We start from the raw sequence: 18,924 nt of genomic DNA on the forward strand, positions 1-18,924 counted from the left end.
GGCGCGATCTTTTTGTGTCGGCAAAATTAATTATGCTAGAAATGACGGCGGAAATGCTTTTATGCGCAAATATTGATATAATAAGAATCATAGAAATAAAAATGTAAAAAACAATTAAAGAAAAGTACAAAAAAGTGTTAGAAAAACAGCATCAGCTCTCACATTTGTAGTCACGATGGTATGGAGTGGTCCTCTCACTATTACTCGGGAAACCATTAAGTTTATTAAACTACAGATTAAATAATTTATGATGAATGTAACAGGGTGATGACAGTGCACGCTGATCATGATGCTACTTTCGAATAGGCTAAACATGGAGGGTCTGATTCTGGTGACATGACGATCGATGTTTGACAAATCAAAATATTCTCGCATTGCATCTGCAAGTTGGCAGAGTAGACACATTTGGTATTTAACGCAACAAAACTATCCGTAAGAGTTAAATGCGATGGAAACACATTGAACTTTAGATTTTATTCGGTACATGAAAACTTAAGCGAAAAAGTACATTTTGTGTGCACTGTCATCACCCACTGATTTTTATCTGCAACAAGTTGTAGCGTTCTGATTGTGGATTACGAACAGCTCAATCTAGAAGCCACATTGTTTTTACGTTTCATTTTGGCTAATGAAGAACAATGTCAGAAGTCACAAATTTCAACTCGAGTGCTTAGAATAAATGTGTGCATTTCCTGAATTTGAAGCAGTAATTTCATAAAGCCTATATATGGCCCAAATAATTGGAATATTTTACTCCTAAATCATCAACAGGTGTTTTGGACCAGGCCAGTCAGCCCTGCTTTCTCCGCTCAGTACCGGCGGTAACCATAGCGAACACAATCATCGGAAACGCTCGAGTCCAGAATGACGAATCTTAAATGTTACGTGAGAATTCCATGCATGCCAGTCAGTAGGATAGTTCATGCATGACACACCGCCGTAACCTGGTAGTTATCGATTGGTAAATCCCAAATGTGCCATGGAAACTTTTATCTTCAAGTGAGGCCTGTTGATACAGGTTTGTTTAGTTGCCTGGTAGTTTATATCCTGGATTACAATGCATTCAAGTTACGGATCCATGATGGACCTGGGCTCGGAGTACGTGAAAATTAAAGCGCACTACAGCGGGTGAGTGTTTGTTAAGTCGGTTCTGTCCTCGAGGCTCGACCCGTCACTCGATTGTATTCGTAACATAGGATCGAAAGAAAGGCAACGCTGCTCTCGGATCAGCGTTCTCCTTTCAAATCTTACCTTTAAATTATTCCACAATACTGACGACGGATCAACTCCTAGAAAGATATCGCCTACAGCTGTAAATATTGATGCGGCTTATTCTAACGCTTACCCTGTAATAATGCGCTAAATCACAATTAAATATATTGAAACAAATTAGACAGCCTACAAGTAGCAAAAAACAACTTCATCGATTGAACATGAAATGTATTTCTATCATTTAAATAGGCCTACAGTTTGCTGTACTTATTTGAATGCGTTCAACTCGGTTTAAAATTGTATACGTCGATTGTATCACTTGCAACTTTATTTGTAGTCAACTTTGTTCTGAAGTTATCCGTGGTTACAGAGGTGCAGATAAACCATGTGATTCTGTTTAGCGTTAGTCTTCTGGTTATAAAGTGTTGCGGGAGGGCAAAAAATGTTGCGATTCTACGAGTCTAGGCAGGCGTTAGATTACGAGCGTTATCAAATGCAACATTAAAACAATAACAATATTTGAATTTAGTTCAACTACCACAAACAATTGTAAAATGTAATTAAATTACAAGTTGAACTAGTTAATTACTCCAACACTATAAACTAAAGTGTTCTGCTGGACTACTGAACCTGCTGTGAATGGGGAATTAAAACTTTAAACATTCCACAGGTGGTTTACAGTCTTCAATACGAAATCAATAGACCTGGGTCCGGTTTCACAAAAGTATTTTAAGGCTAAATTCATCATTATAACTCCATAGGATCCTCGTTAAATTTCTGAGGTGGCCTCCCGAGTGGCGCAACAGTCTAAGGCACTGTGTCTCAGTGCTAGAGGTGTCACTACAGACCCTGGTTCAATTCCAGGCTGTATCACAACCGGTCGTGATTGGGAGTCCCGTAGGGCGGTGCACAATTGGCCCAGCGTCGCCCGGGTTAGGGTTTGGCCGGGGTAGGCCTTCATTGTAAATAAGAATTTGTTCTTAACTCACTTGCCTAGTTTAAATAATTCCCCAAACCATCCCCATTACAGACCTGGTTTCTAAAATTCTAATAGTTTGCCTAATTTCAGTTCGTGACAAAACAAGCAGTCAGTGTTGATACTTATAAGGGTAACTTTAGTGTAGCTGTAGTGTAGCTCAACTTCTTCCCGTGTGAAGTAATTGTTTAGCTTTGTAAACTATATTTTCAGAGTAGCCTCCCAAACACTGATAGCCTATGCTACATGTTCAAAACTGCTATACACTGACTGTCACAGATGGAAAAGCAATGTTGTGAATGAAATAACAGTCTAAATTGTCATTATAGCCTTGGGCCATTTAGGTAGCTCGAAGGCAATTTTGGGATGGGCGCACGAATTGCAACTTATAAAGGGTGGCATAAAAGGTCCTTATATCCGATGCTTTGTCAAAAGTAGCATAAACTTGTCACACTTTATATAGCATTCATATGACATTTGCAATGATTTCTGGAGCATCTATTTAGGTTTATAATGGCTTCATAAAGCCTTAGCACTTGGTCCCATCGACAATGTTTATCATAAATGTCAATGGGAAAGGAGATATGGGACAGTGACAAGGGTGTGTGTGCAAATGCATCAGGTAAAGAGTTAACCAGACACCTAGCTATTTGTAGTTGTCCACATATTCTAAGTCAGAACCGTCCAGAGTATGTATGTGTAACGGATGTGAAATGGCTAGCTAGTTAGCGGGTACGCGCTAGTAGCATTTCAATCAGTTACGTCACTTGCTCTGAGACTTAAGTAGTGTTGCCCCTTGCTTAGCAAGGGCCGTGGCTTTTGTGGAGCGATGGGTAACGCTGCTTCGTGGGTGACTGTTGTCGATGTGTGCAGAGGGTCCCTGGTTCGCGCCCGTGTCGGGGCGAGGGGACGGTTTAAAGTTATACTGTTACATATGGTGGGGTATGCAAAATGTATCAACTTTGAGCACCTATATCTCCTGAATGTTTTGGCATTCAGGTCCAAAAAGGCACTTTCTGACCACTTCTACCATGGGAAATATGTATGGAAAGTTTTGTTCAAATCAAAAGGGTTGCGGTCAAAAAGTGATCGAAATGAAATGGACCAATCCCTTCCCAATTTGAATGGATGTGACTTGAGTGTTATTGACGGGCTGCTACCTTGTGATGAGGACGTTCCCTCAATGTTTTGCCAACCATAAATGACAGAATCCTGATCAGTCACTACAGCGGATGGGAGTCAAGCCAAGCTCAGGATATACTCTGACCTTTGATAAGCCGTTTTTGAATACAAAATGTCAGCCTCCTTGATTAGGCTCTGGAGGTCCCTCCCTGCTCTAAACAAATCATTGTTTCAAGAAGAGAGGCAGGGAAGATGGCAGTGTCCCTGTATGGTCTAGGCAAGCGGGCTGGTTTTATATAGTAACGTAACATTACCCATTTAGCTTATTAACCAGACCTGCGGTGTGTTGAAATGGTCGGAACAGTGCACAGACTGAATATTGAATCGAATAACTTATTTCTCGGACTGAATGCTATGTTGTTTTGCATAGCCCTTCCTTTCTTTTGCTCATTGTATTTAATGTTTACTTTTTGTATAACATCAACTTTACAAACCCAAATGAACTTGAATAAAGAAGTGTGCATGCATGCATGCACAGGTAGGAAGTACTGTTCAAATTTTGAAGATTACAGATCGACAGTTTCTAGTTATGCAATGGATATGATGCAGTCTGTGCTTATGTGGGGGAGTTGACTGAGGTAGTATTTCAATATCCAGAATTGAGTCAACCCTCTTTCTGAGCTCTCCGGATGCATTGGTAATTCCCAATTCTTAATGTATTTAAAAGGGGTGGGGGAGGTAATATTGTATGGCCCCGGTGGGCTGAGTGTCGGCTCACAGACAGCCTAATCCTTTCAGTTGCCTAGCAACCTGTTATGAGTAGCCATATTAGTTCTCCTTAAAGGGATAGTTCACACTGAAGTCAAAATGAGTAGGGAAGATGGGGACCATGTAAGCCACTATGTAAATAGATATCTTTCATTCCAGTTTGGAGATTGTAAAGGTCTCCTAATGCATATGGGGACTACAACCACAGATGGTGTGGTATATGGGTTCAGCTTGACTTAGACCACATTTAAGGTATGGAACAAGTCTGGCAAACTTTAATTTCAGGTGAAATATGCCTTTTACTCAGTGGACCCTGGTGTGTAGTGGAGCTCCTGAGCTGTCTGAGATGGGGTCTGAGTGACACAGAGACATGCTGTGAGCCTCTACATACACTCAGAGATTCGCAGGGCTTTGATTTGTCATAGTGAATCATTTTACACCCTGCTCATTGCCAGGCTTTTGGGAATCTCTTCATGCATAGGTTCATGCTGTGACTTTTTTAAGCGTTTGATTCTCACCCAATTATCCTGCACACTATACATGTTCAATTAAAACAAAGTGCCCTTATGAAGTTGCGTTGAAGAACGGTCCCCAGGGAAGGGTTTACATGGGGCAAAGGACATTCCATCAAAGCCATTACTTTGATGAATCAAACCGTTAATGGTTAAATATCATGAAGTACCCACAACTGTATCCGTCCAGTTCTTACATGGTATTAGGATCTGAATAGGTTTGTTTACTCTCTGATAAATTGCTAGTTTATTAATTACATGCCTGAGACACGATATGGGTCTAATGGAATTTCTCCAGTGAGGATACACCTTTCAATAATGAGTCTCGAGCTGCCGGTGAATTGTTTTAAGCAGGACATTAGGTAGGAATATGAGGGTGTAATGCCCTTGAGAAAGTCGGCTAAATTGTTTAGTGTCAGGGAGAACAGTTCACAGAACTGCCTTTTGATGGAGAGATGAGGCAGAGTCATCTTGATAACTACTAGGCCTATGTTCTTATGAATAGGAACCCCTGTGTAGAACGCCCTTGAGTGAATGCTCAGCAAACTGTGCAGAAGTGTGTTCGAGACCTGCTTCTCACCTGCACATGTTAATGCTATTAGCGTCGCTGCCACACCCGGCCTAAAACATACTTGTACAATTGTTGTGGTCACAAATCTGAAGCTCATAAACTGGAACTAACAGTAGCAAAAGGGATGTTGCCCTTGTGTTCAAACTAAATGGACATTTCAACAAGGCAGTTTGAAACAATGGACTCAGCCAGAGTTTGTTGGGAGCTACAGTTGAAGTCGGAAGTTTACATACACCTTACCCAAATACATTTAAACTCAGTTTTTCACAATTTCTGACATTTAATCCTAGTAAAAATTCCCTGTCTTAAGTCAGTTAGGATCACCACTTTATTTTAAGAATGAAATGTCAGAATAAAAGTAGAGAATGATTTATTTCATCACATTCCCCGTGGGCCAGAAGTTTACAAACACTCAATTAGTATTTGGTAACATTGCGTTTAAATTGTTTAACTTGGGTTAAACTTCCCCCAATAAGTGGGGGGAATTTTGGCCCATTTCTCCTGACAGCTGGTGTAACTGAGTCAGGTTTGTAGGCCTCCTTGCTCGCACACGCTTTTTCAGTTCCACCCACACATTTTCTATAGGATTGAGGTCAGGGTTTTGTGATGGCCACTCCAATACCTTGACTTTGTTGTCCTTAAGCCATTTTGCCACAACTTTGGAAGTATGCTTGAGGTCATTGTCGATTTGGAAGACCCATTTGCGACCAAGCGTTAACTTCCTGACTGATGTCTTGATGTTGCTTCAATATATCCACATAGTGTTCCTACCAAATGATGTCATCTATTTTGTGAAGTGCACCAGTCCCCCCTGAAGCAAAGCACCCCCACAACATGATGCTGCCACCCCCGTGCTTCACGGTTGGGATGGTGTTCTTCGGCTTGCAAGCGTCCCCCTTTTTCCTCAACACAATGATGGTCATTATGGCCAAACAGTTCTATTTTTGTTTCATCAGACCAGAGGACATGTCTCCAAAAAGTAAAATCTTTGTCCCCATGTGCAGTTGCAAACCGTAGTCTGGCTTTTTTTATGACGGTTTTGGAGCAGTGGATTCTTCCTTGCTGAGCGGCCTTTCAGGTTATGTCGATATAGGACTCGTTTTACTGTGGATATAGATACTTTTGTACCTGTTTCCTCCAGCATCTTCACAAGGAACTTTGCTGTTGTTCTGGGATTGATTTGCACTTTTCGCACCAAAGTCCGTTCATCTCCAGGAGGCAGAACGCGTCTCCTTCCTGAGCGTTATGACAGCCGTGTGGTCCCATGGTGTTTATAGTTGTGTACTATTGTTTGTACAGATGAACATGGTACCTTCAGGCATTTGGAAATTGCTCCCAAGGATGAACCAGACTTGTGGTGGTCTACAATTTTTTTTCTGAGGCCTTGGCTGATTTTCTTTTGATTTTCCCATGATGTCAAGCAAAGAGGCACTGAGTTTGAAGGCAGGCCTTGAAATACCTCCACAGGTACACCTCCAATTGACTCGAATGATGTCAATTAGCCTATCAGAAGCTTCTAAAGCCATGACATAATTTTCTGGAATTTTCCAAGCTGTTTAAAAGGCACAGTCGACTTAGTGTATGTAAACTTCTGACACACTGGAATTGTGATACAGTGAAATAATCTGTCTGTAAACAATTGTTGGAAAAATTACTTGTCATGCACAAAGTAGATGACTTGCCAAAACTATAGTTTGTTAACTAGAAATTTGTGGAGTGGTTGAAACACTTAGGTTGTGTAAACTTCCGACTTCAACTGTATTTATGTCAGACATGTGTGGTCCTAGTCTGATTAATCAGGCTGTAATACACTATTCATTGGTATATACAGCCTGAAACTAATGACTGCAAAATCTTAATGTTCCTTACAAGCTACAATGTTGAACTTACTCTACTGGACTGGTTGTCCGTGGTGTTGGTCCTTCAGATGGTCGAAATATGAGACTGAATAACCACAGGAAAGTATTGTTTACCCGACTTTTCAGAGCGCCGGTACTAAAGTAAAAATTTCTATCACCAGGCTCATGCGCAAAAACCATGTAAACACTTGCTGACTTCAGTTGATATGCATGCATTGCGTCCATGTACTTCTTCCGTCTTGTACAAGTGCCTTCGGTCATAAGCAAGCGTGTGTACGCGATGCATGCATACTAACTTTAGTCAGCGGGTACTTACGTGGATTTCACAGCAGCTCCATCAAGGTTGTGCCTCATGGAGTTTGAAACCGGCAGCAGCAACCATTCATGAAGTAAGTGTCTAGATAGTTATTTTTCTATTATCAAAAGTAAAGGACATGCTAGTCATGGGTTTCACGCTTTGCACAATATTCTTTTGAAAGTTATCTTCAGGGCCGATGTCTGAATGAACATTCTACTACTCAATGCAATTATTTAAATTGAATTTGAGAAACATGATATTAATAAAGGAGGCGAATAATTAGCAGTAAAACCTTTTTGTCATTGTGATGTCGCCAGAAAATGTATTCACAGTAAAAATGTAGCTAGCTAGCTAAGATTGAGGGGACAGGAGGACCAGATTGTAGCTAGCTAGTTAACATCAGCTATTTTAGACGTAACGTAAACTCACCCCATTCCGTACAAATGTGCGCAACCGCAACATTCAAACGAGGCTACAGAGAAAACTAATGGGACTGTAGCGACTGTGTTCACTTCAAAATCGGGGGTGGGAACTAGGTTTCTATTCAAGCGTTGATCGACATGGTAATGGCTCTATAGTATTGGAGAAAAGTTGAAAAGATGGACCCTCCGTTACATCGTGTCATGTCGTAACGTACAGCACGCATAAAGCAACTATTTCTGTCTTACATTCTCTCTCCACCAGGTGTAGCACTTCTCTCATCGTTTAAAAACAAGAAATGGACAGTGACGGGGGTAAGGGGGGGATACCTAGTCATTTTCCGCGTCATCATTGCATGCGATCATTCTCAAAGCCGCTGTTTACTTCTAAGATCACTTTAGCACCGCCCTAAAAACCCGATTCAAATTCGACACAAACCTCCAAATAGGTATGTAATGACACATTATATAAACTCTTTATAGTGTTTTATTTACATTTTAGAGGCGATAAGGTGATAAGTTGGACAGATCGAGTGAAAAAAAGCAATTTTCCCACACAACCTCTCTCCTTCTCACTACCACGCATTAGTTTCGCTTCCCCACCCGCCATTTTTAAAAGTACCCGACGGGGCTTATTGCCTGCTTGAATTATGCAGAAACGGGCAGTGTTTAGGTCATGTAATTGATAATGTTGGAAAGGGGAGAAATTGTGCTTTACAATGGTATTGACATTACAGTTGATCTGGAAGTGTTACGTTTTTGGGGCGCTAAAATAAGGGCAATTGTACGGACCAAGGCGATGTACGAGTTTACGTTACTTTAGATAGATGGCAATGTTGCCATTAGCTAGCAAAGTAAATTTTACAACATAATGATGACAGGTTTTTCCTACTAATTATTTGCTTACTTTAGCAATGTCATTGTATTCAGGCCACTATAGTGTAATGTTAGCTACCTAACTTAGCTAGCTAGCTCAATAATGAACTAAAGGAGCCTAAAGTTACTCCTTATAGTCCAAGGACCTTACATGTTATTTTTAGAGCCTGGCAGCTAAAACAACCAAATACTCCATCTAAATGTGTAAACGTGAACCGATTCTCAATTACGCTATGGTTCTAGAAACAAAGTCCTCTACTTTTATGTCACATAAAAACAATGTAAAAATATACACTTACTGTTTTAACACAGTTGCAGCCGACAGTACTGTTTTAGTGACAACACGTTTGTAGTGTCTGTCTTCCATTTACACACAGGTGTTTGGAGATAGCTAATTAGCGCAGGTACGCCTCTGTCTTAGTCTGTTTTCCGTAAACAAGCGCAGTAACATGGACATATGGCTGTGTGAGAGCCCTAATAGCCCTATAAAGGTGTTTAGTAAATTAACCTTGAGTTTTTAAAAATGTATTATTTCTCGCTGATGTGAAAGATACATTCCGTATGTTTTCATAACCTTACCGTAAGCGATGCGTTTTAACATTCAGAATGAGTGCTGGGGCTCTTTACAAAACTCCCCCTGCCAGAAGATACTGTCGTCAATAGGCGCTAAAGGTAGTTAACGTCTATGAATGGGTTAGCTAGCTAGCAAACATAAAGGTACTGATAGCTCACAAACAAACGGGGGAGCCAAACTGTCTGCTGTTCAAACTGCAGTCAGTCAGTTACCCAAAACGAACCAAGGTAGGCTACTTGATTTGTTTTCTTTGACTGTACCAAATAACATGCTGAAATTGACAAATTGAAGTGTACTTGCCATCAGGTATTTGAGCCAAAACAAACTGGCTTGTGATTGGCTTAGTAGCTACTAGCTATCTAAACTCAGCAAAAAAATAAACATCCTCTCACTGTCAACTGCGTTTTTCTTTTCAGCAAACTTAACACGTGTAAATATATGTATGAACATAAGATTCAACAACTGAGACATAAACTGAGCAAGTTCCACAGACATGTGACTAACAGAAATGGAATAGTGTGTCCCTGAACAAAGGGGGGGGAGGGGGGGTCAAAAGTAACAGTCAGTATCTGGTGTGGCCACCAGCTGCATTAAGTACTGCAGTGCATCTCCTCCTATTGGACTGCACCAGATTTGCCAGTTATTGCTGTGAGATATTACCCCACTCTTCCAACAAGGCACCTGCAAGTTCCCGGACATTTCTGGGGGGAATGGCCATAGCCCTCACCCTCCAATCCAACAGGTCCCTGACGTGCTCAATGGGATTGAGATCCGGGCTCTTCGCTGGCCACGGCAGAACACTGACATTCCTGTCTTGAAGGAAATCACGCACAGAACGAGCAGTATTGCTGGTGGTATTGTCATGCTGGCGGGTCATGTCAGGATGAGTCTGCAGGAAGGGTACCACATGAGGGAGGAGGATGTCTTCCCTGTAATGCACAGCGTTGAGATTGCCTGCAATGACAACGAGCTCAGTCTGATGATGCTGTGACACACTGCCCCAGACAATGACGGACCCTCCACCTCCAAATCGATCCCGCTCCAGAGTACAGGCCTCAGTGTAACGCTCATTCCTTTGACAATAAACGCGAATCCGACCATCACCCCTGGTGAGACAACTGTGACTCGTCTATGAAGAGCACTTTTTGCCAGTCCTGTCTGGTTCAGCGACAGTTGGTTTGTGCCCAGAGGCGAGGTTGTTGCCGGTGATGTCTGGTGAGGATCTGCCTTACAACAGGCCTACAAGCCCTCAGTCCTGCTTCTCTCAGCCTATTGCGGACAGTCTGAGCACTGATGGACAGATTGGCAATTCCTGGTGTAACTCGGGAAGTTGTTGTTGCATCCTGTACCTGTCCCGCAGGTGTGATGTTCGGATGTACCGATCCTGTGCAGGTGTTGTTACACGTGGTCTGCCACTGTGAGGACGGTCAGCTGTCTGTCCTGTCTCCCTGTAGCGCTGTCTTAGGCATCTCACAGTACGGACATTGCAATTTATTGCCCTGGCCACATCTGCAGTCCTCATGCCTCCTAGCAGCATGCCTACGGCACATTCACACAGATGAGCAGGGACCCTAGGCATCTTTCTTTTGGTGTTTTTCAGAGTCAGTAGAAAGGCCTCTTTCGTGTCCTAAGTTTTCATAACTGTGACCTTAATTGCCTACCGTCTGTAAGCTGTTAGTGTCTTAACGAACGCTCCACAGATGCATGTTCATGAATTGTTTATGGTTCAATGAACAAGCATGGGAAACAGTGTTTAAACCCTTTACAATGAAGATCTGTGAAGTTATTTGGATTTTTACGAATTGACTTTGAAGGACAGGGGTCCTGAAAAAGGACGTTTCTTTTTTTTGCTGCGTTTACATGGCTAGATCTCTCAATAGGTGTATGTTTATCTGTGATATGATTCCTAAAAAATAATTTGCCTTCTGGCTGTTGAATGCAAGAATGAATGTATAACCTTTATGATACATCATATGACTAATGAAAGCTTAGGCTAGCGGTCTAGCTGGTTTGACTTTGCTACGGGCATACATGATCATATTATTTACGTTTTTAAGTTTTGGACCGTCGGATAGGAAGTTGTTACATGTTTTCTCAAATGTTCGGATTATAACTTTAGGATTGTAAAATGTAACTTTGTCACCTTGCAGAAGGTTGATAACCTGTAGCTACACAATTCCCCTCCATTCATGATCCCCTGTATTTCGTGCTGAAGGGTCATCGCTGATGAGGAGCTGCAGGATGAGGACCATGAGGTCATGGACTTCTTGGAGGAGGAGGAGGCTTTTGATGAGGAGCTACTTTGTGAAGAAGAGGACGATGTGTGAGACACAAACACACACGGGACAGACGGGTGAACATCGACTGGCAACGAAGCAGCTGCACTTGTTCCCTCGTAACCGTCCGAGGTTGATTCTGGTGGAGGTGGCTATTGTACATACCAAGCTGGTGGTGCAGGTCATAGAAATGATCTAGCCTGGTCTTGTTATGCTGTCTTGTTAACTGTTAATGTAGGATAGTTGTCATGCCATGTTACCATAGCAGTTGATACATAGGCATTGGCTATACACTGAGTATATCTTTCCATGACAGACTGACCAGGTGAATCCAGGTGAAAGCTATGATCCCTTATTGATGTCACTTGTTAAATCCACTTCAATCAGTGTAGAAGAAGGGGAGGAGACAGGTTAAAGAAGGATTCTTAAGCTTTGAGACAATTGAGACATGGATTGTATATGTGCCATTCAGAGGGTGAATGGGCAAGACAAATAAATGAAGTACCTTTTGAACGGGGTATGGTAGTAGGTGCCAGGCACACCGGTTTATGTGAAGAACTGCGACGCTGCTGGGTTTTCACTCTCAACAGTTTCCCGTGTGTATCAAGAATGGTCCACCACCGAAAGGACATCCAGCCAACTTGACACCACTGTGGGAAGCATTGGAGTCAACATGAGCCAGCATCCCTGTGGAACGCTTTCGACACCTTGTAGAGTCCATGCCTCGACAAATTGAGGCCGTTCTGAGGGCAAAAACATTAGTGTTTCTAATGTTTGTTATACTCAGTATATACGTACCTACTATCATACTCCATAAAAACAATTTGTCTTGCCAATTCACCCACTGAATGGCACACATACAATCCACTACAATCCAGGTGTGAATGTGAGGGCAGGTAGTTGTGTATGATTTTATGATTATGATAGTGAGGTAACTTGCACTTTTGTGTTCATCTTTGAATGAGACAATGTATTCCCCTTATGTTCATCTTTCAATAAATGTATTGTTTTATTAATATTATATTACTTGTGTATTTATTTCCTCATCACATTTAAGACTCAATGGTTTCTGTTTTTTTGTTTTGGTCCAGATATGTTTAATTTACCATATGGATAAGAAAGTGTCTGATCACAGAAAATTCCAGAGTAAAAAAAAATAAAAATCATTCACTAAAACACGTGTTCCTTATTTTGTAAGGATCAGAATAGAAGTTCCTTTTACTGTGCGTTATACCTTCCAGAGCTTGAGTTGTAAAACAATAACTTGAAAAGATACTTACATGCCATGATTTTGACTTTCATTATAACCTTGTTTATGATCTGGATGTTATGTAATAACTGACAAGAATTTATGAAGCAAGACAACCTTACGTTGCAGTCTCATTCCTTTATTTACTTTCAGCAACAAACATTCCAAATGATATAATTCAAGAGTGTTAATTTATTTCAATTTTTTAGAATGAGTCATCTCCAGTATCAGTCTATTTTGCAAAATGATCATTTGGACTTTGATGACGCTGAAGATTATATCACGGGCCTCTGCGTCTCAGAGGCCTAACACAGCTAGTGAAGTATTACTTGCCATGTTAGGCTTCTGAGATGCAGAGGCCTATAATCTGCTCAGCAGATGATCATGGCATTCTGCAATGAATAGACAGGGTATAGGCCAGGATGGTCCACCATGCGAGAAGGCTGTTCTGGTCCTGCATCTTCTGATGATTTATTGAAAACAATTCAGTGATATAGCAAGTTAAGATGCGTGCTGTATGCCTTTTTTGTTTTGATGACAAAACAAAGTATCCTTCACACCTCTGGAAGTTTGTCACGTTTTTCTTTTAAGGGATAAGGGGGAGGGCTTTAGACAAGTCTATCAGCCAATCAGGGCTGTATGAAAATATTTCACATTCGTATCCCCATGCCCACACAAAGTATTCAGACCCCTTGACTTGTTAAAGCCTTACTCTAAAATGGATAAAATAGTTTTTTTTCTGGATCTACACACAATACTTTTATTTAATTAGGCAAGTCAGTTAAGAACAAATTCTTATTTACAATGACGGCCTACCAAAAGGCCTCCTGCGGGGACGGGGGCCTGGGCTTTAAAAAGATAAATACAATATAAATATAGGACAAAACACACCATCACAACAAAAGAGACACAACACTACATAGAGACTTAAGACACAACAAGGTAGCAACACATGACAACACAGCATGGTAGCAACACATGACAACACAGCATGGCAGCAACACATGACAACACAGCATGTTAGCAACACATGACAACACAGCATGGTAGCAACACATGACAACACAGCATGGTAGCAACACATGACAACACAGCATGGCAGCAACACATGACAACACAGCATGGTAGCAACACATGACAACACAGCATGGCGCAACACATGACAACACAGCATGGCAGCAACACATGACAACACAGCATGGTAGCAACACATGACAACACAGCATGGTAGCAACACATGACAACACAGCATGGCAGCAACACATGACAACACAGCATGGTAGCAACACATGACAACACAGCATGGCAGCAACACATGACAACACAGCATGGCAGCAACACATGACAACACAGCATGGCAGCAACACATGACAACACAGCATGGTAGCAACACATGACAACACAGCATGGCAGCAACACATGACAACACAGCATGGCAGCAACACATGACAACACAGCATGGTAGCAACACATGACAACACAGCATGGTAGCAACACATGACAACACAGCATGGCAGCAACACATGACAACACAGCATGGTAGCAACACATGACAACACAGCATGGCAGCAACACATGACAACACAGCATGGCAGCAACACATGACAACACAGCATGGTAGCAACACATGACAACACAGCATGGCAGCAACACATGACAACACAGCATGGCAGCAACACATGACAACACAGCATGGCAGCAACACATGACAACACAGCATGGCAGCAACACATGACAACACAGCATGGTAGCAACACATGACATGGGAGCAGCACAAAAACATGGTACAAGCATTGGGCAAAGTCAACAACACAAAGGTTAAGACAATACAACAATACATCATACAAAGCAGCCACAATTGTCAGTAAGAGTGTCTATGATTGAGTCTGAATGAAGACATTGAAATAATACCCCGTAATGACAAAGCAAAAACAGCTTTTTATAAACTTTTGCAAAAGAAACAAGTGGAAATATTAATTTACATAATTATTCAGACCCTTTACTCCAGTACTTTGTTGTAGCACCTTTGGCAGCTATTACAGCCTTGAGTTTTCTTGTGTATGACGCTACAAGCTTGGCACACCTGTATTTTGGGGAGTTTCTCCCATTCTTCTCTGCAGATCCTCTCAAGCTCTGCCAGGGTGGATGGGGAGCTATTGCACAGCTATTTTGCACTGCACAGCTATTTTCGGGTCCTCCAGAGATGTTCGATCGGGTTCAAGTCTGGGCTCTGGCTGGGCCACTCAAGGACATTGAGACTTGTCCTGAAGCCACTCCTGCGTTGTCTTGGCTGTGTGCTTAGTGTCATTGTCCTGTTAGGTGAACCTTCGCCCCAGTCTGAGGTCCTGAGCAGGTTTTCATCAAGGATCTCTCTGTACTTTGCGCCGTTCATCTTTCCTCGATCCTGACGAGTCTCCCAGTCCCTGCTGCTGAAAAACATCCCCACAGCATGATGCTGCCACCACCATGCTTCACCGTAGCGATGGTGCCAGGTTTCTTCCAGACGTGACGCTTGGCATTCAGTCCAAAGAGTTCAATTTTGGTTTCATCAGACCATAGAATCTTCTTTCTCATGGTTTGAGAGTCTTTAGGTACCTTTTGACCAAGCGTTGCTGTCATATCCTCAGCTTTTTACTGAAGAGTGGCCTCCGTCTGGCCACTCTAGCATAAAGGCCTGATTGGTGGAGTGCTGCAGAGATGGTTGTCCTTCTCGAAGATTCTCCCATCTCCACAGAGCAACTCTAGAGCTCTGTCAGAGTGACCATCGGGTTCTTGGCCACCTCCCTGACCAAGGCCCTTCTCCCCTGATTGCTCAGTTTGGCCAGGTGGCCAGCTCTAGGAAGAGTCTGGGTGGTTCCAAACTTCTTCCATTTAAAAATGATGGAGGCCACTGTTTTCTTGGGGATCTTCAACGCTGCATAAATGTTTTGGTACCCTTCCCCAGATCTGTGCCTTGACACAATCCTGTCTCGGAGAACTACGAACAATTCCTTCGACCTCATGGCTTGGTTTTTGCTCTGACGTGCACTGTCAACTGTGGGACCTTACACAGGTGTGTGCCTTTTTCAAATCATGTCCAATCAATTGAATTTCCCACAGGTGGACTCTAATCAAGCTGTAGAAACATCTCAAGGATGATAAATGGAAACAGGATGCACCTGAGCTCAATTTTGAGTCTCATAGCAAAGGGTCTGAATACTTATGTAAATAAGGTATATCTGTTTTATTTTTAATAGATTTGTTAATGTCTAAAAACCTGTTTTTACTTTGTCATTATGGGGTATTGTGTGTAGATTGATTTAAAAAAAAGATTTAAAAAAGGCTGTAACTTAAGAACATGTGGAAAAGTCGAGGGGTCTGAATACTTTCCAAATGCACTGTGTGTATATATACAGTGATTTAATAGACACATTTTGTTTAAACTGCATGGGGGCTTTAATCACCTTGAGCAGTGTCTGCTGTTTCTGCTACAAAAAAATAGGTCAAAGTGAAAATGCTGACAAGGTCAAATGTGAAGTCCACCTACAAATAATTGAGTTTAGAATTTTCTATTGTTGACATATTGACTTGATTGTATTTTACATTTTTGTATGCTTAAATAATCTCTCGTGACAGATGTGGAACTATTTATTTAGCGTGTGCAAGATTTGGTTCCAGGTTCTGAGGTTAAAGCCAAGATAAGGTGGGACCCACCATCAAGCCATATTGGGCTACAGTTGATTAGCATTTATATAAGCAGCATTTTGAATTCTACAGTTCCACACAATTGATACAGTATATGTTCCATTGTCAGCATGCACATCTAACCATCTGCGTATGTATGCATGTATTGTACGGTTTGTGCGTGCTTGCTTACACGTGTGTCTGTGTCTCTGTGTAGCGAGCGTGTGTGTGTGTATATGTGTGTATACGTGTGTCCGTGTGTACAAGAGAGTGTGTTTGCTGGTGCAGTGTGGGAGGAGTGCCATGTTGGCAGAGGATGTGCCCTGTGAGGGGAACTGGAGTCGTGCCTGCTGCTGAGGCCCAAGCTGTTCCTGTCTCCCTCCCCAGAGGAGTCAGAGTCACAAAACAACCCCCAAAAACCACACCACAACCGGTCAAATACCAACTATATGATTTGAACACTGGCTACCCAAAAATGATCTTCTGAAAATATAATTACTGAACTAGATCATTGCCCATATTTATTGAGGGGAGTAAGAGGGCTGATCTAGGATCAGTTTTGCCTTTCAATTCAGAATGAGGAAGATTATGGACAGGGGGGACCTGATCTTAGAATGATCCTGAATAGGGGTTGTGTGTTGTCAACAGTAACTGGTTCAGACAGTGGGGGGTTAGGTTGGCCTAATGACGCTTGATGTTGAATATGAACACACACACTGTATTACAGGGTCATTGACAGACAGGTGAAGGTGGTTCTAATGGCACGAGTTCAAATCATAATAAAATGCAATATGGAAAGATACCGCATTAGTAATAATGGATTGTATGTGTAGTACTCAGTGGATGCTAAAGACGTTTACATTGTGCGAGCCGGAACGGCTCCAATGAGCCGATCTCATATTTCTGTAGCGTGAGGCAGCTTGATGTACAAACACACCCACTGAACAGGACGCTAGTCTATCTCCTTAATGCTGAATGCCAAGCAGAGACGCACCGACTCGGCCGGAGATCGACCTCCCAGCCTTCAAATCGCAGGACGGACACTCAAACCACAAGGCTCCTGAGCAGTCCTGGGCTACGGTCCAAACACTTAAAAGATGCACCCTATCCCCTCAGCCCTCAAATTAAGTGGACACTTCTGATGACGTCTGACGAGTATACACTTGCAGGGCAAGGAGCGAGGGAGGAAGGAATGATTTTTAAATGGACCACCCTTGGCCGGAAATTCGTCACTCGTTCATCTCGTGATGATTGTGTTTTCAGCCACCGGTAGCTTGTGGGTGCTTTATATGCGCTACAGTCAATTATGAGTGCATGTCTACTTATATTAAATATATAATGATTCATATACGCCTACTGTATGATAGCTAGCAAATTAATTATCCAACTAACGTTAGCCTGCCTAGCTGGAACTTCTGAAGAAGGGAAATGTTTTATTTCTACAATTTCCAAAAGATAACTAAACAAAAACATATTTACTTTTTACGTAGTAGCAAAATGTCTTACTTATTTGCATTTGTTTTTACCTACACATGTATGTTGACTTCTCCATTGATGTTGTTTTTAAGTTTTCGCGGACTTTTCTAAGCGGATTGTCTCGAATTGAATCATGGGGAGTTTCAGGCCCGGAGGGAACATAATTATACACTCACAAAGCCGACTGAAAACGAGGGCTGAGGGGCTTACGTTGCAAACTTCCCTAGCTTGGCTAATCATTTGGACCACCCTCCAAAATGGCGACGGGGATTCCCTCAAGGGCATAAGGCCAGGGTAAGTGGACGAGGGTGTGTCTCTTAAGTGTTTGGAGCCCAGCCCTGCTATTGACTGGAGTCATAAACAAAGAACAATCACGGGTGTCCACATCAATAGCTGAGAAACATTAGAGTTATAATGAATGGTCTGCTCACCACATGCCAATGAATGTTAGCTGGATTTGCAATCCACTTATAATTAGGCTAACCTAGAGGAGTCCAGAGAGGACACATCAATAAATAAATAAAATCCTAATTTTGTCGAGATCACAAATTATCTCATGATCACGACATGAAAAAAAAGTTGTTTTGTTGAGATCACGTAAATACAATATAGCAAGTAAAACAGTGAAATGGTAGATTTGCAGTGGAAGAATGTGGAAAGTAGAAACAGAAATAATGGGGTGCAAAGGAGCAAAATAAATAATTAAATACAGTAGGGGAAGAGGCAGTTGTTTGGGCTAAATTATAGATGGGCTATGTACAGGTGCAGTAATCTGTGAGCTGCTCTGACAGCTGGTGCATAAAACTAGTGAGGGAGATAAGTGTTTCCAGTTTCAGAGATTTTTGTAGTTCGTTCCGGTCATTGGCAGCAGAGAACTGGATGGAGAGGCGGCCAAAGGAGGAATTGACCAGAGAGATATACCTGCTGGAGCGCGTGGTACAGGTGGGTGCTGCTATGGTGACCAGTGAGCTGAGATAAGGGGGACTTTACCTTGCAGGGTCTTGTAGATGACCTGGAGCCATTGGGTTTGGCGACGAGTATGAAGCGAGGGCCAACCAATGGGAGCATATAGG

The 18,924-nt window shown here is 42.1% G+C and overlaps 1 protein-coding gene across 1 annotated transcript in view; it reads left to right on the forward strand.

Moving 5' to 3' along the window:
- Positions 1 to 836: 836 nt before the first annotated feature.
- The window catches only part of prkcz (protein kinase C, zeta), a 151,832-nt gene continuing 133,744 nt past the window's right edge, over positions 837 to 18,924 (forward strand). The window contains exon 1 of the mRNA XM_055930865.1: positions 837 to 1,128. Within this exon, the coding sequence (XP_055786840.1) occupies positions 1,058 to 1,128 (71 nt within the window). The 5' untranslated portion in view covers positions 837 to 1,057. The remainder of the gene's footprint in view (positions 1,129 to 18,924) is intronic.

The sequence above is a fragment of the Salvelinus fontinalis genome, chromosome 8 (genome assembly GCF_029448725.1).
Source record: "Salvelinus fontinalis isolate EN_2023a chromosome 8, ASM2944872v1, whole genome shotgun sequence".
NCBI classification, from domain to species: domain Eukaryota; kingdom Metazoa; phylum Chordata; class Actinopteri; order Salmoniformes; family Salmonidae; genus Salvelinus; species Salvelinus fontinalis.